Source organism: Nipponia nippon, unplaced genomic scaffold (genome assembly GCF_047370975.1).
Source record: "Nipponia nippon isolate SJK-2023a ecotype South Korea unplaced genomic scaffold, ASM4737097v1 scaffold_4, whole genome shotgun sequence".
Classification (NCBI taxonomy): Eukaryota; Metazoa; Chordata; class Aves; order Pelecaniformes; family Threskiornithidae; genus Nipponia; species Nipponia nippon.
In genome coordinates, this window is record NW_028262358.1 from 94,305,556 (window position 1) to 94,325,959 (window position 20,404).

The 20,404-nt window shown below is 40.8% G+C and overlaps 1 protein-coding gene across 5 annotated transcripts in view; it reads left to right on the forward strand.

Annotated features, from left to right (window-relative positions):
• The first annotated feature begins 12,954 nt into the window (after positions 1-12,954).
• LMBRD1 (LMBR1 domain containing 1) overlaps positions 12,955-20,404 on the forward strand; it is a 92,657-nt gene continuing 85,207 nt past the window's right edge. For all 5 annotated transcript variants that reach the window (XM_087776726.1, XM_087776729.1, XM_087776727.1 and 2 more), the window contains exons 1-2: positions 12,955-13,105; positions 13,660-13,836. In XM_087776726.1, the coding sequence (XP_087632852.1) occupies positions 13,046-13,105; positions 13,660-13,836 (237 nt within the window). In that variant the 5' untranslated portion in view covers positions 12,955-13,045. The remainder of the gene's footprint in view (positions 13,106-13,659; positions 13,837-20,404) is intronic.

Sequence of the window (20,404 nt, forward strand, 5' to 3'; positions counted from 1 at the left end):
CCTCCTTCCTTTCATAATCTAGACCATAAAAATTATACTCAGTCATTTCTGACAAATTCCTAATTTATAGGCAAGCTATACCTCCTCTTTTTGAAAAATATATGATCTAGTTTTAACTATACGAAATCATAAAGATTCTCTACCATACACCTAAGCTAATAGTTGCATATGTAACCATATTTATGTGATTTCTTTCTTTTTTTTTTTTTTTCCCCCCATGTGCCTTGTGTTTCTCAATTTATCTATCTTCAGGCTTCAGCCTTTAGATTATGATATGCCCTTATCTGTTAAATATCCTTATGGTATCACAAGTCTTATTTTTGTGTACAAATTTAGGCTATCCTCAACTCCTCTCCTGACTAACAAAGGTTGATTGAGGAGCTTTTGTTTTATCTGGTTTTCAGTAAAAAGCAGTGTGGTTTCATGGTGGGTTTTTTGTTTATTTGTTTTGAGGTTTTTTTTCCAGAATCATTCCTGCTCACTGACATCAATTAGAAAGCAGAATGCTGCGATGGTGGAAGCTAACATAATGGCATAGTTATGCCATCAATACCATATAAAGAAGTAACACAGCTACATTACTGCTACTTAGTATTTCTTTCTGTTACGCTCCATCTTTTTTAAACCATCACAGTGTGCATGAAGCTATCATTACCTCTCTTAAAGAGTTACAGCTTTCCAAAACACACTATACCGCTCAGTAAGCTTAGCCCTCCAGTGTAACCTTACATTTGATTTCACTGTATCACCTTTTTTCTGGGCAATCTAAATCACCCTACACAAATGGACATGTAATTATTTCCTACTCAATCATTTTCATGTCAACAGCAAGCTATTCACAATGTTTTCTAGCTGAGGAAAGCAAAACCCTGCACTCAGTTTAATGATGTTTATCTAGAGGTAATGTGATAGTTTTGTAGGAAGCCAGCTGAGCAATCTCCAAATTTTAAGGGAATGTTCTAAGTACATGGAAGAACATTATTTCTTTGAAAATTGGAAAACTGTAGGACTGAAACAAGTTTTGAAGTTGCTTAGCAATGCCTCGCCTAACTTGTAACTGCTTGTATTTCAAAAACTACTTGATCAGTCATTAGTATCATTCAGACCTGCTCTCTGAATCCTGTGCACCTGATTCTTTTGTGCGCTGCCTCCTTCCTCCGGTTAAAACTTCAGAGACATTGAGTGCATTATAGCAAACAGTTACCTTAAATAGAGCAAAATTTCTCATGGTGCTTTTTTTCTTTGGAGCCTATAAGAAAGCAAATGATAACACAGTGAAGAAACAGGAGTGGAAAGTTTATTTTTAATATAAAAGCAAATATACACACAAAATAAATACAAGTACATAATTATTTAAGTGAACATGTCTTGCATCATTTTACACAAAACCTGCCCATTTCTAGTATTTCACACTGAAAAATACTATCTGTATAACTTTCTAATAAGTGTTAGAAAGGATATCAAGATTTAATCATCCAAAACAGTAGAACTTGTTTTGCATTTTCTTATGACATAAAACATTAAATTACTAGCATGTACTGTATTGCTGTGTTGAAGACCTTGTGTGGTAAGAAGCAAAAAACCAATTTCACTACAGAAGATTTTTTAATCAAATTAAAACACAATGTAAAAAATATGAAATAATAAAAGAAGATAAATGAGAACTACAGTAATACAAAAATGTACTAGCTGTTTCTATAAAAGAGAGACATAAATCAGATGTAGAAAAAAATTTCAGAAAGCATCATTTTCATGGCTATTAACTGGTCGCATGGCACTTTAGGTATCAAACCAAAAATTAGTAGTAAGGGGTATTTTAAGACATGAATGAAGGCTCTTTGAATTGGCTTATGAAGGATATTCCATATTTTAATAGGATGCGTCAAAAAGGGGGACAGATTCTGGCAAATGAACTGAGCACTTCAATGACAAAACAAAATGGTTTCTGGAATAAAGGAATGAGAACAGACACTGAGGTCTGTCAGTACATAAAAGAGACAGGATTGTACAAACTCTTACTAGCTTGTCTGTCATGCAACAAATAAGAGACGAACAGAGACTGGAAGATGAAGGTGAAAAGATCAATACGACCATATTTAATATGATTTTCCATCTCTTTTTGAATTACAAAGTTCATCAGAGTTCAGTATGGAAATGCTACGGTTGCAAATATGGGAAGGAAAGTTTAGATAAGTTAGTCATACAATAATAGAAGAGGATTCATTCTTGAATATATAATAGTGAAGAAATAACAAAATTTAGATATGCTCTAGTTCTGCATATCTACAGAAATGGAAATTTTTATGATGGCACTGAATTATAGGCTTGAATGCTTTGGAAAGCAATGGTGCCACCAATAGGGACAGAGCTTGACAAAGATTAAGATTTGGAACAACCCATTTTAGTTTTGAAAAACTGGATTTACTTTAAAGTTGATATATACTTAACTACAAAAATCACTCATATATTACAAACCAACTCCTGAAGTTCTTGCTATGCTAAAAATTCTGTGGAAATGGGAAATTTCTCAAAGGACTTGAAGATTTGGCTTATACTGAGATCTCTGGCAAACCTCCTATTGACTGTATCAGGCATGGAAACGATTTTGGAGCACTACACTATGGGAGCCCTCTGGTGAGTGAAACAGGAAAATGCCCCCGAAATGCCAATCGCCAAGAAAGATGACTCCTGCCACTTAAACTGGATTTTTACATCTAAGATTGCAGTTTTTTGTAATTATTAATTAAAATTTATTTAAATCACCTATTACAAAATGGTGAGTTTCAACATTACTCCTCCTCTATAATTACCCTCTGTGTTCCCCCCCCCCCCCCACTCTAATGATTATTGAGCTGCAACCCAAAGAGAAAAGCAGTTCATTCACAGAAAATAAATGAAACAGGAAGAATACGTTAAGCTAAATCCTTGTCAACAACATAGAAGAAAAAGAGTTACTATATCATGTATCCATCTCTGCTGTTTCTATTGCTGGGGACAGGGAACATTAAGTCTTAGTAATAGCTTGAAGCCCTACCATTCCTTTGGGTCTTGTAAAATAAACATTATACACACCAAAACTTTCAATACCCCATAAAGAGGCTGAGATTGCTCCTCACGATGTACATCCACAAGCCTGGCTCTGCACGGTTTGCATATACTCAGTGTCTTTTGACTCCATATGTTTAAATTTTTTTTTGTCTCAGGATACAGGCAAAGAGATTGGTATTTGGCTGTATCCAATATTCACTGACAACCAAGTGATACATGACCCACACAGTTAAAGATCATACATTTAAGAAAAGATAGAAATGGCAGAAAGTAAAATAATTTGGTATTCTGTGAAGTGAAAAATACAGATGTAACTGCTGCTCTGCCACTACTGATCAAAAAGGCCTAAATGATAAAACTTCAAAGTCAGCAGCCATAATCTCATGCCATTCCTCCTGTATGTGATATTGCTTTGTGTCACTGCGTTACTATTTAATTCCTGGTGCAACTGCTAAGAATAACGATTTCCTTTGCATTCTCCAAAATGTTGTCTTCTATCCAAATACAGCTGCCATGTGAATGGCATTAATCACCACCTCATTCAGGTAGGAAGTGACTCTTGTGACCTTTCTTGTCCAACCTCCTGCTCAAAGCAGGGTCACAATGAATCCAGACCAGATTGCTCAAGGTTTTATCAGTCACATCTTGTAAACTGCCAAGAATGGAGGTTACAAAACCTATCTGGGCTATCTGCTCCACTGCTTAATTATCCTTACACTTTTTTTTCTTCCATATATCCAGTCAGATCCTCCTATTTCAATTTATGTCTGCTGTCCTCCCTGCCGGCCATGCCAGCCTGCTGCTTGGGCCCCCAAAGCCATCTCTCCCCCAGGCTGAACAAGCCCAGCTTCCTTGCCTCTCCTCACAAAGCAAGTTCTCCAGACCCAGCCATCCTGGTGACCCTCCCCTGAACTCGCTCCAGTTTATTAACGTATTTCTTGGACTGAAGAAATTAGATTCATCAACTCTTTCTTTTCACATGGAAACATTAAGCCTCCCTTTTTTCTCATTTTGAAACAAAAAGGAAATTCCATGCTCCTGGGTATGGGTTTAAGACCTATTTTGTTGGTTAGAGATGCGGCTTAACCGTTCACTAGAATATAAAATCCCCTCCACTGTGCTGCTAGACAGCCTTTAATGCTCAGGATTCTTTATGCAGTCCATATGCTAGGTTTAAATAATGTAAATGGCTTTGAATCAGTCTTCTGAGCCTGAAGAAATTCACCTTTATCATGCAGATTACCCTCTAACTGTATCAAGTGATCAAAAACCTAGCCTTTGTTGACATCCTAAGAACAGATATGCTGAGCTGGACTAACTGAAAGATAGTAACTGGAATGACTGAAAGACCGTGCAGCTTCCTATATTGACCTTTCAGCGCCAACAGCAAACCCTTTGGAAAACAGAGAAAGCTGAAGAAGCTTCCCTTGGAAATCCTACCCGTTTCTGACACTCCCCTGTTTAGGGACCTTCTCAGCTGGAGGTTGCTCCTCTATCAGAGTTCTTTATACTGGTTGACAGACCTCTCATCCATGAATTTCTCTATTAATTTTTAACATATGCATACTCTTGGTATTCAAATAATCCTGAGGTAAGGATATCTATTTTTTAAATTGTATGAAGCAGTCCCTTTCTAAGTCTGCTGCCTGTTAATCTATTTTGTGCCCAATTTTCTTGATACGAGCATGACTAATTGCTCTCTATTCGCTGTTCCTTGTGCCAGTCAGAACTTTTAAAATTCTGTCAGTCCTCCTTGAGTAGCATCTTTTCCAAGATGGTGATTCCAAATTGTTTACTTTTTTCTGTTCACAGAAGCTATTCCTTACTTTTTTCATGCTCATCCTCCTCTAAACTATCTCGAATTCTGTATCTCTTTTTGACATGGACGTCAAAACAGCTCACTGTTCATGAAGTGTAATGATGATTTGGTTCTCTATCCCCTTCCTATCACTATCATTATTTGCCTTTTTGACTACCTCCAAAGATTTGTCAAAAGCTAAACTTATTGGCAGCTTTGCCATTAAATTCAGGGGGTTGGAATTTAAGCCATTGTTTTGCTTACTCTCCATCTAGTTTCCTCAGTCCATCCTGGGAAAATCTCCAAACATGTTCCTTCCAAGTTTATGCCATGGTTGTAGTTTTCCCATGTACAGAAGACTAGAAGTGTCTCTAATAATTTAGGACAAATATGCAGAAAACCATACTTTGGATGTTCTAGTATGATCAAGCAGTCAGTTCATTATTTGACAAGCACCGTGACAAAAGTACTGGGGAAATCTCTTTTTATTCTGAAAACATCAGGCAGAAAGTTTCAGGGGAATACAGCAGTTCACACTCATTTTTGTTGTGGGAATGTTCACACATTTCTATTGTGCAAGTTCACACTGTTTTCATTCTTATCAGCTCATACAGAACTGTAATTTACATACAGAACAGCTTTTAATTATTGTTTTTTTGAAAAAAACATTTTAGAAATAAATTGACCTTGAAGGTTCCTAATCATTTTTACAGCCCTCATTAAAGAAAATGTTACTGACCTACACTCTCTGTCTCCTGGAGAAATGAATCACCTCTTCTGCCCTCAGCCTCCTTTTTTAAAATTCTTTTTGTTAAAGTAAACAAACCAAGGAACAGAACAGAAAGGAACCTCCATAAATGTTATTATGCAGTTGTTAGTAATGTATTAAAAGAACAACCACTCTAAATTCTTCCATAGATTAATTCTACATTTCTAACTCAACTATTTATTTTTAATTAGCATGTCACAACCTTTTAAAAGCTGATCTCTGTTCCAAATTAAAAAACAACAACAAAAAAGCCTTTTCCCATACTTCAATGCTACCACGGCAATAAAAGACACGCACATCTTAATGCACGGATTAGCTATTCCTCTCCACCTTGTGACAGTTCTATGCTTTCATAAAGAGTTTACTAGTCCCAAACTATGCCAGGTTTTTCTTTGCATGTTAGAAACTCCCATGTTTTAGGGACTGGGCTTTGCCTAGGACAATGATCCATTTTAAGTACGTCAATTATTATGTATCTCAATTATACAATTTGTTTTATATAAATTATTTTGTGGAATTTATTACAAAAAAATATTGTTAAGAATGACATGGTAAATAGACATAAAAAGCGATTTGACAAATTGGTGGCACAGGAAGACTATCTTTAGCCTCCAAAAATGATGATTCAACCTTTGACTTGGGTTCCCTGAAGAACAGCCTGCCAGTGCTGATGGGTATGCTGGGAGGAACACCACTGTATGCTTATCTGCTTCATATATGCTTTCCCTAAATTCCACTAAATATTGAGAAAACCTTTTTCCCAAACCAGTGGGACCGTTTGTTTTTCCTCAGTGTGACATCATTCCTTCTTTTGAAAACTGTTCTCTTCCCTACACTTACCCAAAATAAGAACGGAGCTGACTTAAACCAAGTTAAGGTCAAACCAGAATTTTCATGAGGTTCATAAAACTATGCCTTGCCCTATTTTTCATGTAAACATTGAGCCACTGATACAAAAGTACAAACTACTGATATTGAATAAGGTTTAAAGGGAAAATGAGGTTTCTCTCAGGGAAAGGGAACGACAGACAGCACCAAAGCCAAGCACTCTGAAGAGATCAGCATGATTGAGGAGCTTGAAACAAGGTAATATTTTAGGATAAGGAAACAATACAAGGAGCAAAGGCATAAAGGACACATCATGATGTTCTCTATTAACCTAGCGATAAAAAACATCCAAGTTAATTTCATGAATGCCTTCTAAAATATTTGTTTATTATCATGCAGAGTGACAGATTCCAATTTTGTCCCCCCCTTTTTTTTTTGGCTATGCATGATGCAGTGGAAAGTCTTATTCACAGAATGAAAATTAACTCTTAATAGCGTTTAAGAAGAAAACCAAAGCTGTGTTACTTGTTAAATAAGGCTAAGTACTAAGGTATAGTGATGGAAGGAAAGATGCCTGCATTGACATAATACAGTATGACAATCCAAACTCAGAAACCTAGTTTTGTCTGCAGTAATGGTAAATGAACTACAGCATTAAATCAAACAGAAGAAAATTCAAGAAGTCACAGTCAATTTTCTTCACACAAGTTTAAGGACTTTAAAAAAAATTAGTTATTATTGCCAATGGTTAATTGCGCATACTTGCACAGTACCAGGTCCGGTGTATTCTGTGCCATAGGGCTTACAGATTTTACTGGATTCTAAAACACATAACACAAAGAATAATTACATCTTCAATTACACGTTCTGTCAAATACTGCTAAATCCAGTTTCACTACCTTCTCTTCTCACATGAGAAAAAAAAATATAGAAAAAGTAGAGTTAATCAGAGAATTTTAAAATACGGCATTGCCATTAGCCCACATGCTTTCAGCCCCCTTGAAACTCGTGGGATTATCAAGTGGTGACAAGAGCAGCTCAGTCAAGCGAGAAGGTGCACCTGCTCTCTGTTGGTATGTACACTATCTAGTTCAAGTATGATACTAATCCCTTGTCCTGGTCAAAACGAAGACTGTATCTTGTTTCATATATTTTAATTTCTACAATATCACTCCTCCTCTTTCTCTGTCTTATTACCACATTAATACTTTATTAATAACAAACTTGTGCAATTTACTTTTAAGTAGCATCTGAGACATTTTTCATTGTTTGCACTTATTTCTTACTATACATAAGAATTGCTATAGTGGTTGTTTTTAGATAAAGATTCTATTTTATAAAAAATATAAATTTAAAATTTATTTTAAAATTTCTTTTCTTTAAAACACAAAATTTTTGCAGTCCTTTTTTAGGCACTGTGCAATTGTCTTGCCTGGGGAAATGAAAGTGAGGATGGTATTTAGGGAAGGCCATTGATGTAATTCTTTATTTTTCCACACTATGACTGCTACTGCCACAATGCATATCAGGTTTTTTTTGAGGAATATGGTAACAGCATTCTCTTCAGACTCACTCATTCTATTTTCATTCATACATTCTCTTAATGATCTGTAAAAATCCCTAATTTTGGTTGGGGTCTTTTTTGTTGTTTTTTTTTTTTTTTTAGTATGTGCAATGAGAATTTTTAAAGAGTCAGTTAATTATTAGCTTGCAGTTATCAACCCTAGCTACAAACATGCCCAAAAAAACCTTTTCAGAAATCATTTCACTTTTTGAGCAGGCCCACTTTTTGTACTATTCTCACCCTGTGACCCCATACACGATGCCTTACGCAAGTACTTCTATCCACCGCCACTCTTCAGCGCATTCACTGATCTTGCTGCACATTGTGGCACCGTAATGACAAGCTTTTACTTGCAAGAGCAATGAAGCGTGAAAGAGGATAAGACAAATCTCTGAGTCTAGGCAGGAAAAGAGGCACATACACTATGGGAGTGTAGGAGAGAACAGCACCACAGGGACAGGCTCATCTTACAAGCCACGCTAGCTTAACCTGGCTGTTGGAAACACAGCACTGGTGTACACTACTGCAGCCAAGACTAGATCTACTCATCGTGAGGATCCGAAGCACTCACGTGGCACCACACTATCTTTCAATGGGGAAGTGATCAGTAACTTTGGTATGAATGAGGCCACTTCGCTGGCTGACCCATACCACAAACCTCTACAATCTCTCAAGCCATAACTCTCTGCAAAAAATACACCTGTTCTTCTGGTCTTCTCTTCTATTCATGTGGAATGGAGATGTTTCTTCTGCACTGGTGACCAATTGCCTCATCTCTTATTTCTTGACCCATGGTCTCTCATTAATTAGTCTTAATGACCCATGTGCCTTATGGAGTTTTGTTCTGTGGTTGCTTGTTTTCACCCCATGACATAACGACACAGTTGAGTAAAGTGCAGGTAGACTTGGGGCACTACAAACAGTAGCCGTCCTAGAAGTCGTCTACAGTGACTGTGAAAGACAAACATAACCCTGGTATGCCAAGAAATGTCTAACCAATGTACCCTCAAGGGTAGTCCTGTCAACAGACATTGTGAATACTCAGAAATCTGACCTTAAATTTATCCGTGAGCACCCTCTTACAGACAGAGCTGTGTGAATACAGCCATGAAAAATGTTAGTCTTAGGTTCCTCAGGAATAATAAACAAGGGATGAAATTTCTGTCTCCAAAAGATATCACAAAAGTCAAGACATCAACTGAACACCATTTTTAAGACTGAAGTTTATAGAACTTATGTTGGCACAAGGCACAGGAGATAGGTCACTATGTGAATAATTAAAAAAATACTAAGTTTGTAAAAAAACCCACAGTTTAAGAGCATTTTTGCATGTATTTGACACCTGCAGTGTCCCACCCAACAGTAAAAAAGGTGAAGTTGATCCTCTGAATTCTGTTTGTAGATCATTCTTCACATAAAGATCTGCTGATTTTATTAGAATAAGGGATAAAATGCTTTGAATTTATAAACTCTGAATTTTAGGGAATAAAGAAAAAACATTCAGCTAGTGGTAACATGGCATTGAACTTCCATTTTGCCTGCACTGTACGTAAAGCTATTACTTCCATTCTGACAAAAACTGAAGTTTTTCGTTTAAACTACGAATTACGGTAATCATTTTATACAATGAGACATGAAAAATTTTTCACTGAAACCTTGAAAACCTTGCCTGTTACCCAATTAAGACTAGGTTAGCAACAGTATTTACCAAATAGGAATGGATCTGACAGAGCAATGTTAATTTCTTCAAAATTACCATTTACTGAAAGAATATAGGAAGATTTTAACAAAAGAGTCAAAGACTGTGTTTTTCTGTTAGTAGGAAATATATAATTTTGGCTTTTGGTTTTTTCTTTTTACTGTTTGTTAAACTACCTAAACTCTTAACTGTTTAGAATGGAAAAGATTTTTTGATCATGCTGAAGTTACTCTTATGGCTTATTTACTAAAGCAAGTTAAATATTTATGTATCCATTTCAGTCAAAACAAAAAGATATGTGATAGGATATAGCTATAGCATTTCTTTTTTTTTTTTTTTTTTTTTTTTTTTTTTACAGCAGCCTTAATTCTTAACTAGTTATGGGTCTCTGATGTTTGGTATTTCGATATTTTATTGATAAAGGTATGCAGTGCTGTACAAAACATAAAATCTTTATATACTCCAAGAGCAAATTACTTCCCTTCCCACTTGGGAATAGTTTTATTTCTAATGCTGTTCTTTAAGTTTTTAATTCTTCATGGGTTCTAGGGCAATTTTGAATTATAACATACATATTTAATAGTAATGACATCCAGGGAAATATTTTCTGTGGTGGAGATAATACATAAACATTAATAGTAATATATACAAAAAAAAATCTAAGAGGACATACACAATATAGTTATCTGCTTACTGACCTATAATAATTATAGTTATATAGTATATGCTGCTCAGACTATGAGCCCACCTGGATTGCCATGAACCATCCTTCACGTGGCTCATGAGCACCACAGCCACTGCACAGCCACCTTCCCGCTGCCTGTGCCCTCACACCAAACGGAAGCCCAGCACAAGCATCTGCCCCTCCAGAAAGAGCCTCCCAAACAACACCGCTTCCCCACAGCAGGCCCATTCTTGCAACGCTACAAGCTCACCTAAAAACCGCACCCGTGACCAACCATCCCAACAGCTTGTGAATAACCACTGCAGTCGGCTTCCACCTGCACTGCCCTCACAGTGAGTTAACATGTAGTATGGTGTATATATAAGCTCTCCAGAATCCTTCTCAACTCCTTTATCACTTGGTTCATGAATGCTGCCACGTTCCAGTGCCCTCCACACTGCCCTGACAGCAGAGAAGTACAGCATGCATCCACTGCTCTGAGGGGAAGCTTCCAATTTTCCTGTTCTCCCAAACACAGGTCCCTTCTTGCAAAGCTGCAAGCCCATCTGAACTCCTGCCGCCCCCAACCACCCCACGCGTAGCTTGTGAGTGCTGTCACAACACTTTCAGAGTTAATTGAAGGCCAGCAAAGATGTCAGCCACTTCATGGCAAAGCTGTTCCACCACACACACCACCAGATAGATACCTTCTCCTGAGAGAATGAGTCCACCTGAGCACACACCTCAGATGCCCTGGATATAGCTCACGAGAACCACCACCACAGTACTGTCCCATATACAGCTCTCATAATAAATTAAGGCTCAGCAAAGGCAAAAACCAGTCTGGGGTGAGGTGCTTGCAAACCCTTCACCAACAGATCCCTTCTCTCAAGGCTATGAGCCCGGGAGAAGTCCCTCCTCTCACCTGACCTCACGCTTAGTTCACGAGTGCTGTTGCCAAGCTTCTGTCACCCACACCGGCCTCACAGCACCTGGAAGCTTGCCACTCCAGGGCCAAGCTCTCCCTGCCCCAAAGTGTCTCTTTTCACAAGGCTACAAAACGGCCTGAACGTCAGCAACCTCTTTCTTGGCTCAGAGCACCTTTGCTTTCCCAGCAAACGGAAACATAGCAAAGGTAGCTACTGCTTCAAGATGAGAACGTGGCCACCCCCGCACCCTGGCAGGTCCCTTCCTGCAGCTCTGTGAGCCCCTTCTACCAAGCCTGATGAACAATGAAGCACTCACAGCAAATTAAAGACTAAGCCAGGCGTCAGCACCTTCAAGGTGAGCCTCTCCCACTCCCCGGCCACCAAACCCCCACTCTCAAGGCTGTGAGCTCCCCCGAGCACCACCTCACCCCACACCGACTCCCTCCCAAGGCCGCCCTCACACCGGCCGTCGGCGCACCCCCCTCTGAGGCGAGGCTTCTCGTGAGACCACGATCCCGCCACACGCCACTCCCGCCCTCACAGGCCGCGGGACCCGGCACCGCCACCTCACGTCCCCTCTCGGTGGGCTCCGAGCCTCCCCCAGCTCCCGCCGCTTAACTCACACCACCTCACGCCACTTGAAAGCCTCCGAGAGGCGGGGGTTGCTCCGGGGTGAGGCCTACCGCCCTCGACGGTACCAGCCTGCCCGTCGCAACGCCGCTGCCCCACCCTTCGCTCCTCAGCGCCGTCGCAGCAGAGCCAAGCCCGGGGCAAAGGCTCCAGGGCGGGAGGCTCCCCGCAGCCCCAGCCCGCCAGCCCCCTCCGGCCGCGCTCACCTCCCGAGCGCCGCCCGCCCCGTCCTCGCACCCACCGGGCGAGGCTCCGCCCCCCCGCGCTCGTGCGCACCGCTGCCGCCACACGCTGCTCCCCTCGCCCCCCGCCAAAATCTCCCCACGCGTGTCCGCAGGGCTGGGAAGCGCTGCCACAGCCTGCACACCTGCCCGGCGCCTTCGGGAACCTGTACGTGATGTAGGGAAATGTTTTAGGTACTTTTACGGAGAAAAGCAACGATCAAAAAATTGAAACTGCTTGATACCTCGCAGTGCATCTTGTGCCTTTCCCCAAACCCCTTTTCCCCCCGTCGCCGCCCGCTCAGCGGAAGCCTCCACGGGCCGAGCGTTGCCCTGCCTCTGCCTCCGCCTCCCGGCGCCGCGAGGGCCGGGACAGACGAACCCCACGCGGGAGCAGGGGGCGAGGCCACCCGGCCGCGTCCGGCAGCGGCCCCTCGCCGCGGCTCCCGCTCCGCCGCCGCCCACCCAGCGGGGGGGGGGACCGCCCTGACCCCCCCGCTCCCGCCCGCTGCGCTCGGCCGTGGGACGGCGGCGAACCCCGGGCGTAGGAGGGGCTCCCGCCAGCGCGCGGCTGCAGGCTTTCGTCACCTTTCCCCCCCCGGCCACGCCCCTTTCGCGTCACAAACTAAGGCGGCGGACCGTCCCCGCGTGGCGAGCCCCCGGCTACCAGCCCCACACTGCTGCTTGCTGCGCCGATAGCGGCACATGTCACACCGGGACAGGAGCCGCCGGCTGCTAACTAAAGCGAAAGCTGCCACTGGCACAGGCACATGACGTCCCACTCCGCGGCGCGCCTGTCAGTTGTTAGGTTCGGTCCCCATGGTGACGTGATGCCCGCCCCGTTAAAAGTCCCCGCCTCACAGGGGCGGGTACGCAGTTGCTGACGGAAGCGAAGATGGCGGCGGCCGCCTCCGAGCTGCTGACGGGATGGTGCCTCTTCGGCCTGGCGCTGCTGGTGAGAGGCGGCTCTCCCGCGGCCGGGGCTCGGCCGGCCCGCCCGGCGGCCCCAGTCACACGCCCCTTCCCTCCCCGGGCCGGCGGGATCCCCGCCTTTCCCTCCGCCAGCCCGGCCGGGCCGGCCGCTCCTCCTTCCTCGGCCCCCCGCTGTTCCAGCTCCGGGCTTCCCGCCTGGCCTGCGCCGGCAGCCGGCGCTTCCCTCAGCTCCTGCCGGTGCCTCGGGGGTGGCGGCGGTGGTGCCGTAGGGCACAGCAGAGCCCAGAGCCGAGGGCGCGGGGCTGCCTTGCCTTCCTGCCGGGGCGGTCAGCGCTGCTTGTTTGAGTTCTAGCCTGTTTCGCGTGGGAGTGTTTCTTCTTGTCGCTCAGGCTGTGCCTGGCGAAGGTACAAAGAGTGAATTGTGTGTGGAGAATGTAACACTGGTGCTTAGGGCTCAGGTAAAAAGTGTTGATGCTATGCCAGTCATCAGTCCCAAGATACTGGGTTTAATTTCAGTACCTGCTTTCTGACGTCCTTATTGTGCAACTCATAATTATGTTTCCCTGTGTATTTCAGGCTATTCTAATTTTCTGCTGGGTTTATGTGCGCAAGTACCAGAGTCGGCGGGAGAGTGAAGTGATTTCTACCATAACAGCTATCTTTGCGCTGGCAGTTGCTCTTATCTCATCAGCGCTACTACCAGTGGACATCTTTTTGGTTTCATATATGAAAAATCAAAATGGTACATTTAAGGTATGGACTCTTAAAAATGTTAATTGCCTCTTCAAAAGAAGCACTTGTGTTGAAAGAGGATGTTCTTGGGTTGCCAAAATGTTTAAAATCAATGCTAATACCTGTTCTGGTGCCTGAGGTTTTTGGAAAGCTGGGAACTAGTACTGTGAATACAACACTGAGCTCTGTTTATTTGAATTGAATTTCAGGTTTCACTTCTGTTATTCATTTTCAATATGTTACTAACTTCCAAACAGTCATTCCTTTGATTGTGCTAAAAGGAGTGCATATACCATCCTGAAGATATAAATAAATCTCTTCAATATTGCTTTTTTAGTACATCATAATGGGGTGTTGTAGAATGAAATTTGTTGCCTGTTTGTTCAAAAACAGACTGCATTGCCCATTTGCAGTTTAAGATTATTTTGATTTTCTCTTTTGCCAGCATTCTCTTATTCTGGTACTGAAACATTAGGACTTGTAAAGCTTTACTGTGTTAATCTACCTATAATGTAGAGCCTGGGTTAGTAAGCACGTTTCTAAAAGAGGGAAAGCTGGAAAAACCCTGGGGGGAGGGGAATACAGTAGTATCTCTTCCTGGTTGATACTGCCTTAACTGAACCGCTGTTTTTATAAACTTAAACTGTAGGGGGTTGCTGTGCAAAATGAGTTAATGAGATGAGTACTCACTGTAGTCTACTCTAAGCATTACTGTAAGAGTTCTTCCCAATGCCTAAATCATTGGCCTTTTTCATTTTCAAGGAGGGTTCTTGAAGGTAGTGACCTGGTGTCTTTGTGAGGACACTACCATTGAAAACAAGTCAAACTGGAGCATATTAATAATTTGAATAACAGTTTAGTTTGGAGCCTACCTGGATCTATAGTAAAAGAGATAATCTTAAAACAAATGAGAGTGGGGAGATGGTAAATGCCTGCACACTAGATTCAAAGACCATATTCCCTTCCAGCCTTACTTCAAAAGGAAAACCTAGGTCCTGCCAGATTCTTGATGATGCTTCGGAACTAGCTTGCAACTAATACAGTGCATTTTAGCTGGTATTCACATAAATGCAAGTCATAAGAAGCCTTTAGAATTGAGCTGTGACGTGACTTTTATTGTGTTTATCACTCAGTGGTAATACAGAATAAGTTAAGCTATTATTCAATGTTATTGTTAAAAGTTTGTCTTCAGACCTTGTTTGTTCAGAATTAAAATGGATATAGAAGATGGAAGAGACCTTTCATATGTCATGATGCTAGCAGTTCAATGAGAATAATACTGAGTATTAAGAAATATATTGAGCCTGACTAGCTAGAGAAATAACAATGAGGTAACTAGGTCCAGCTGAAAAATGCACATCTGCTGGGGGCTAAGCAGAATTTCCTGTTGCAAAGGAGACCTATTTTGTTAATGTATGCATTCCCTGATTTGAGAAACAAGCCTGTGAGGAGAATAGGAGGCGAAATGTGGTCATGCAGTCACTACAGTCTTATTTAAGGAAGCATGATTAATAGAAGGAAAACTACTGTACCTAAAATACTGGTTTTCTTGAGCTAAGTTTCTTTGTTAATGACCACATGCTGTGATATGATGGGTAGATTTCATGCTTGTGGTAAAGCTTTTGTTTTTTTTAAAGTACCTTTGCCTCTGCTTCCAAGGCTTCTTGGTCCTGCTTAGTTCCTAACATTTGTATATGCTGCTGATGGCCTGTTGAAATAAAATTACTCTTTACTGCCTTGCAGAAGAATTCTTCCTTCTCTTTTAAGGCTCACCTGAATGAGTTTCTAGCTTTGCAGCAATAACATGAGATCATCTGATATTAATATATTTAATCCAACACAAGTGTTGAAATTGTGATATAGAAATATTAACATGGCCTTCCTGGTAAAGTTGAGTGGATCTGAAGTCAGTCAGAACATATAAACCTATATGGAAACACACAGCTTTATTGATTTGGTAATTTCAGTTTAGGAGTCATGTCAAGTTAGGGGCTTGACAGCATCTTAATGTGAGATCTTCATGAAGTGTTAGAGCTTTTAACACTGTCTTGGGTAACATGTGCTTCTTTTCTGCAACTGGTGCACAAGTAGGACAGACTGGATTGGGTTCAGAATATTTCCAAGAGGCTACTGCCCTTCTGGAGCATGCTTTCAAACCCAGCACCTCCAAGGCCCTATATCTGATGCTGGTGTCCAAAGGACACTGGCAAGAATCCTTTGTTTTGGATAGCCAGACTGAGTTAAGTCTTTGCTAGATTCTTCTTTTCAGTGAATTTTTGAGGCAGATCCATGTAGCAGATGTGGATAATATTCTGTGTAGATAAATCATTAGTTCATCAACAAAACCTTCCAACTGGATGATTTCGGAGCTTATGCCAAAAGAGTAGTGGCAGTTATCCAGATTCTAGGTAAAAATTTTTTTTTGTTGTATGTACTCTTTTCCTCTACCTCCCAACTGTAATTCCCAGTATTAGTGTTAGAGAGATGAGAAACTCAAGCATGCTCAGCTTACAAGGAAGAGGTACTATGCATGGACTTTCAGTTCATTTTTAATGCATCTGGCCCTAGTACCAACTTGTAGATATTCTTGAGGTTTTTCTGTGAACAAACTTATAGCAAGCTTGGGGAGGAGCATGTTAGACTCGTAGCAGAGGTTAAATCAAAGGCATAGTCTGATGGCTCAAAGTTCTCATTGTGAATTGTGTGTTCAGTGGCAAGTGAAGGTATATGTCCTGGCTCCAAGGACTGGCTTAATTGTCTGAAGTGTAGTACTTGGGCAGATTACCCTTCTCTGAAGGCTGTCAAAATGATGCTGCTTTCTGGATGAATTCACTTAAGACAGTGTTGTGTAGCCCTTTTCCATCATGTGTTCCGAGGTGTCTTCCTTGACGAGGGCCATATACTATACCTTGGTCAGCTGCTGTTGACCTTGACGTTTTATCCATTCAAGAGAACTGTGAAACTTAATGTACTGTTCATACCTCTTTCAATTAAGACAAGTTATTCTTTACTATAAACAAGTGGCTTGTGGCATATGGTGCCTGTTAGTGTGTCTCACTATATTTTGTGAGACTTGTCAAATATTATCTTAAAGCTTTTATAGTGAGTTGAGCAGTTTTCATATTAGAAGGTTTTGCACAGTAGGTGTGTAGTCCTTTAGGAAAGGAGCAGTGGTGTGTGGACTTGGGTGGTCATTATTCCTATGTACAACAGAATTCATTGCAGCAACACCTTTTCTGGATGCTGGGATTACTTTGATTCATGGTGCTGTTAAGTAGGAAAGCAGGCTTTTGGTTCTAGTTCTAATAAAAGGAACTTGAGTATTACCTTGTAAGCGAAATCCTGATAACATTCACCAGCACCACTTTTTTATCTTGAAGGTTTTTGCTGTTTGCATTGACAGTGCTTTAGTTTGTGCAGTGGAGTTCAAATACATCCAGTTGGATCTGATCTGTTTGATCTGAAGGCTTGTTTGATTTATAACAAGCACTTAGGAACAGAAAACCTCACCCTAGCTTAAAGACTTAAGATTGCTGCTAGAACCCAAGACCTCTGGGTCTAACCTGCAAGTCTCATAAGTATTTAAAACATAGCTGATGCTGTCTTGCAGCAGGAAGACTGCTTGAAACAAGATGTTATCATCACCATGCTGTATTTTTTTTAATTCTATAGCTGATGCAGCAGAAGGCAGGGGAGGTGATGAGAACTTTTCTTTTTGAAATGTATGGATTCTTTCTACTATATGAAGTTAAAAGCCAGTGGCATTTCTTTCAGTCTGGTTTGACTGAACACCCCACAAACTGTGGGTGTCTGCCTGAGCTGTTAAAAACCAGTTGTCTCCTTAATGATTCAAGGAGTAGCATCTGTTTAATCGGAGATCCTTTTAGCAGTCCATTGTATTAAGATTTTTTGCGTCTTGGGGGAAGCTCCTTATGTAGCTGCTGAGAATACAGAACCACTAGAAATGTCGGATTTCTCTTTATTCTAGAAAGGCTTTAGCTGAGGAATCATTATCGACTGAGACCATGCTTCCTGTTCTGAGTAGGAATTACTACTTGTGAATTAACAGTACTTGGCCAAAATATTCGTGGTAGCCAGATGCAGCTGAGATAAACATGTTTCTGGATGTTACTCTCTATCTGGCAGTCAAAATCCTGGCACTGTCCCATCTTGGAGGTAACAGGCTGGAAGATCTGAGAACTGGATATGAAATTTCTTGATGTCTAACCATCCTATGACCCACTCTCCAGTTTTTGTTGTTGTATCTTTTGTTGTGAAATTTTGGGAGAGGCTAATCAGCAGAATGATGGTTTCATCTACATTTGATAAAATGTCACAAATACTGAAACCTGGAATGTTACACCACTTTAAGTTCTTTTAAGCTACATTTGTGGAGAGTGGGAGCGTCTTCATTGGGTACTCATGAAATTCTTTCAGGGTCCAGCAGTGACAGTAGAAATGTCCCCTTTAAGAGGGACAAAAGAAAGAAATTCATGGCCATTCCCTCACCAAGAGGTGAGGAAGGTCAAAAATGTCAGATTAGCTTGTACTGCTTTTGTTTGAGGAAGTTATCTGTACAGTTTGAATAGTGCTGTTCTGTTGAAATATGTTAACATAAGTCACTAACTGGGCACAGTTGCTGGGAGAAGGAAGACTCTGCTCAACGATTACTGAGGGAAGCACATGTTCTTCATAACTAATTTTCTATGAATGTAATTATAAAATTAAATCTTCTGAGGGAGCTTTGGTTTTAGCTTTTAGGTGAACTGGAAGTGTCTTTAACTGTCTTTTTTATATCCTTATGTAGCAACATTTTACTAATCTATTTACTTTTTATACTTGTAACTGTATTTAAATTTCCTGAATCATTCAACATGGCTTGTCTTATGGAGTACTTAAGAGTAATAGCTTAATGTAGGCCATCATACTTGTTGCACATATCCTTGCCATTTGTTGATTCCCTTATCTATCAATACAATGCATTGTTACAGGTATTTTAAAGGTGATGTGATGTATGCTTGCTAAACTGCACGGAACAGAATGAAGTACAGCAGAACAGTGCAGAGTGCCCAAATTCTGCAGATCTTAAGAGAATTTGTGGTCACATTTTCACATCTTAAACTGCTGTTGAAGGCAGTAATGAATTCTCACCTTCCTAATCTGTTGTGCTTCTAAGTTATTTGCTGTATATATTGTAAGCTTGGGCTATAATGGATGGAGAAGAAAACAAACTAGATCTAGAGGCTGTCCAGATGAGTTGTCAACTGAGTCCTGGATGTGCTCATCCAGTAAATTAATATACCTATCAACTCGATATATCAGCGCTGCTGCTGAGAATGTCAGAGCTCTGACAGTCACTAGGTGGCAGTGCTTCTTGCTTTTGACAAGGCGGTGCTGCTGTCACTGGCTTTTGAAACAGCTCAGATGAACTGGTTACTGCTTTTGAGTTGTTAATGATGTGTGCATTTGAATAATTTGCCAGTAAGAATAAGGATTTTTACCTCCTTAGTTTGTGTAAGTGTGGGGCATCAGCAGCTGACTGAAAGCTGACATAATAGGTATGATATACTGTTAAATTGGCTTGCATTACAGGTTGTTCTTGTGTAGAGTAATGCAAAGTTTTTAAGTTCAGGCACAAGTACACAATGGTGAAATGTGCACATCTTTTCATCTTTTAATGTAAGATAGCATCTCAATATTTTAATGTGCTGTAATGTATGTTTCCTGGTATATTACCCTGGTCCTGTACACAACTTAATTTCAGCAACAAAATGAAAAGCAATTACAGTGTTTTGAAGTGTTACATCTGTATCCTGTTAAATGTTATTAATGCTTTTCTGGAGTTGGAGGAGAAGCAGTTTTTTGGCAGTTAAGCCCTGTTGTATTTCAATTACTAGCTACCTCTTCCTGTAAAGTGGCTGTACCACTTAAACTTTGGGTCTTACTGTTGCTTTTCTTGCTTATTCTTGGTTGGTGTGAGTTTTGAATGTCTCCATTGCTCACAAGAGAGACTTTCTTGAAATACTCACTTGCAAGTAAATAGTGCCACCTGTTCAGTTCAGTCTTGCTTTTCCCCTAGGCATAATTAAAGCAATGAATTTCCTTAATTTTTAGCACTAGGCAATTTAAACACTTTAATATTCTGTGTACATACTCTTAACTTATTACAATCAAATTCTTTCATGGTGTATCTTCGTACAAATGCCTAGAAATTTTTCAGTTGAAATGCTGTTGGGCTTGAGCCTGATGGTCTTCAAAGATTGGGCTTATTGTGTACCTGACAGACACTAAATTTAAGGTGTTACTTCCGTCCCTTCTGCTAAAATATTTTTCATCCTTTCTTTCTGCTGATTAGATGACAAAATGCATGTATACTTTTCTACTCAAATTCCAGTTGGATGATAATCTAACTTATTTCAGACAGTGAACTTTAAAAGCTTAGTGTAAAGTGGCCTACTGGAAGTCTTAATATAGTAACACGAAGGAAGGTGTTGCTGATTTTCTGAGATTATAGAAAAATGAAGTGTTTATGGTATGTCATCAAGTCCATATTCCATGGGAGTTTAGACAGTCCTGAAAGAACTGATAA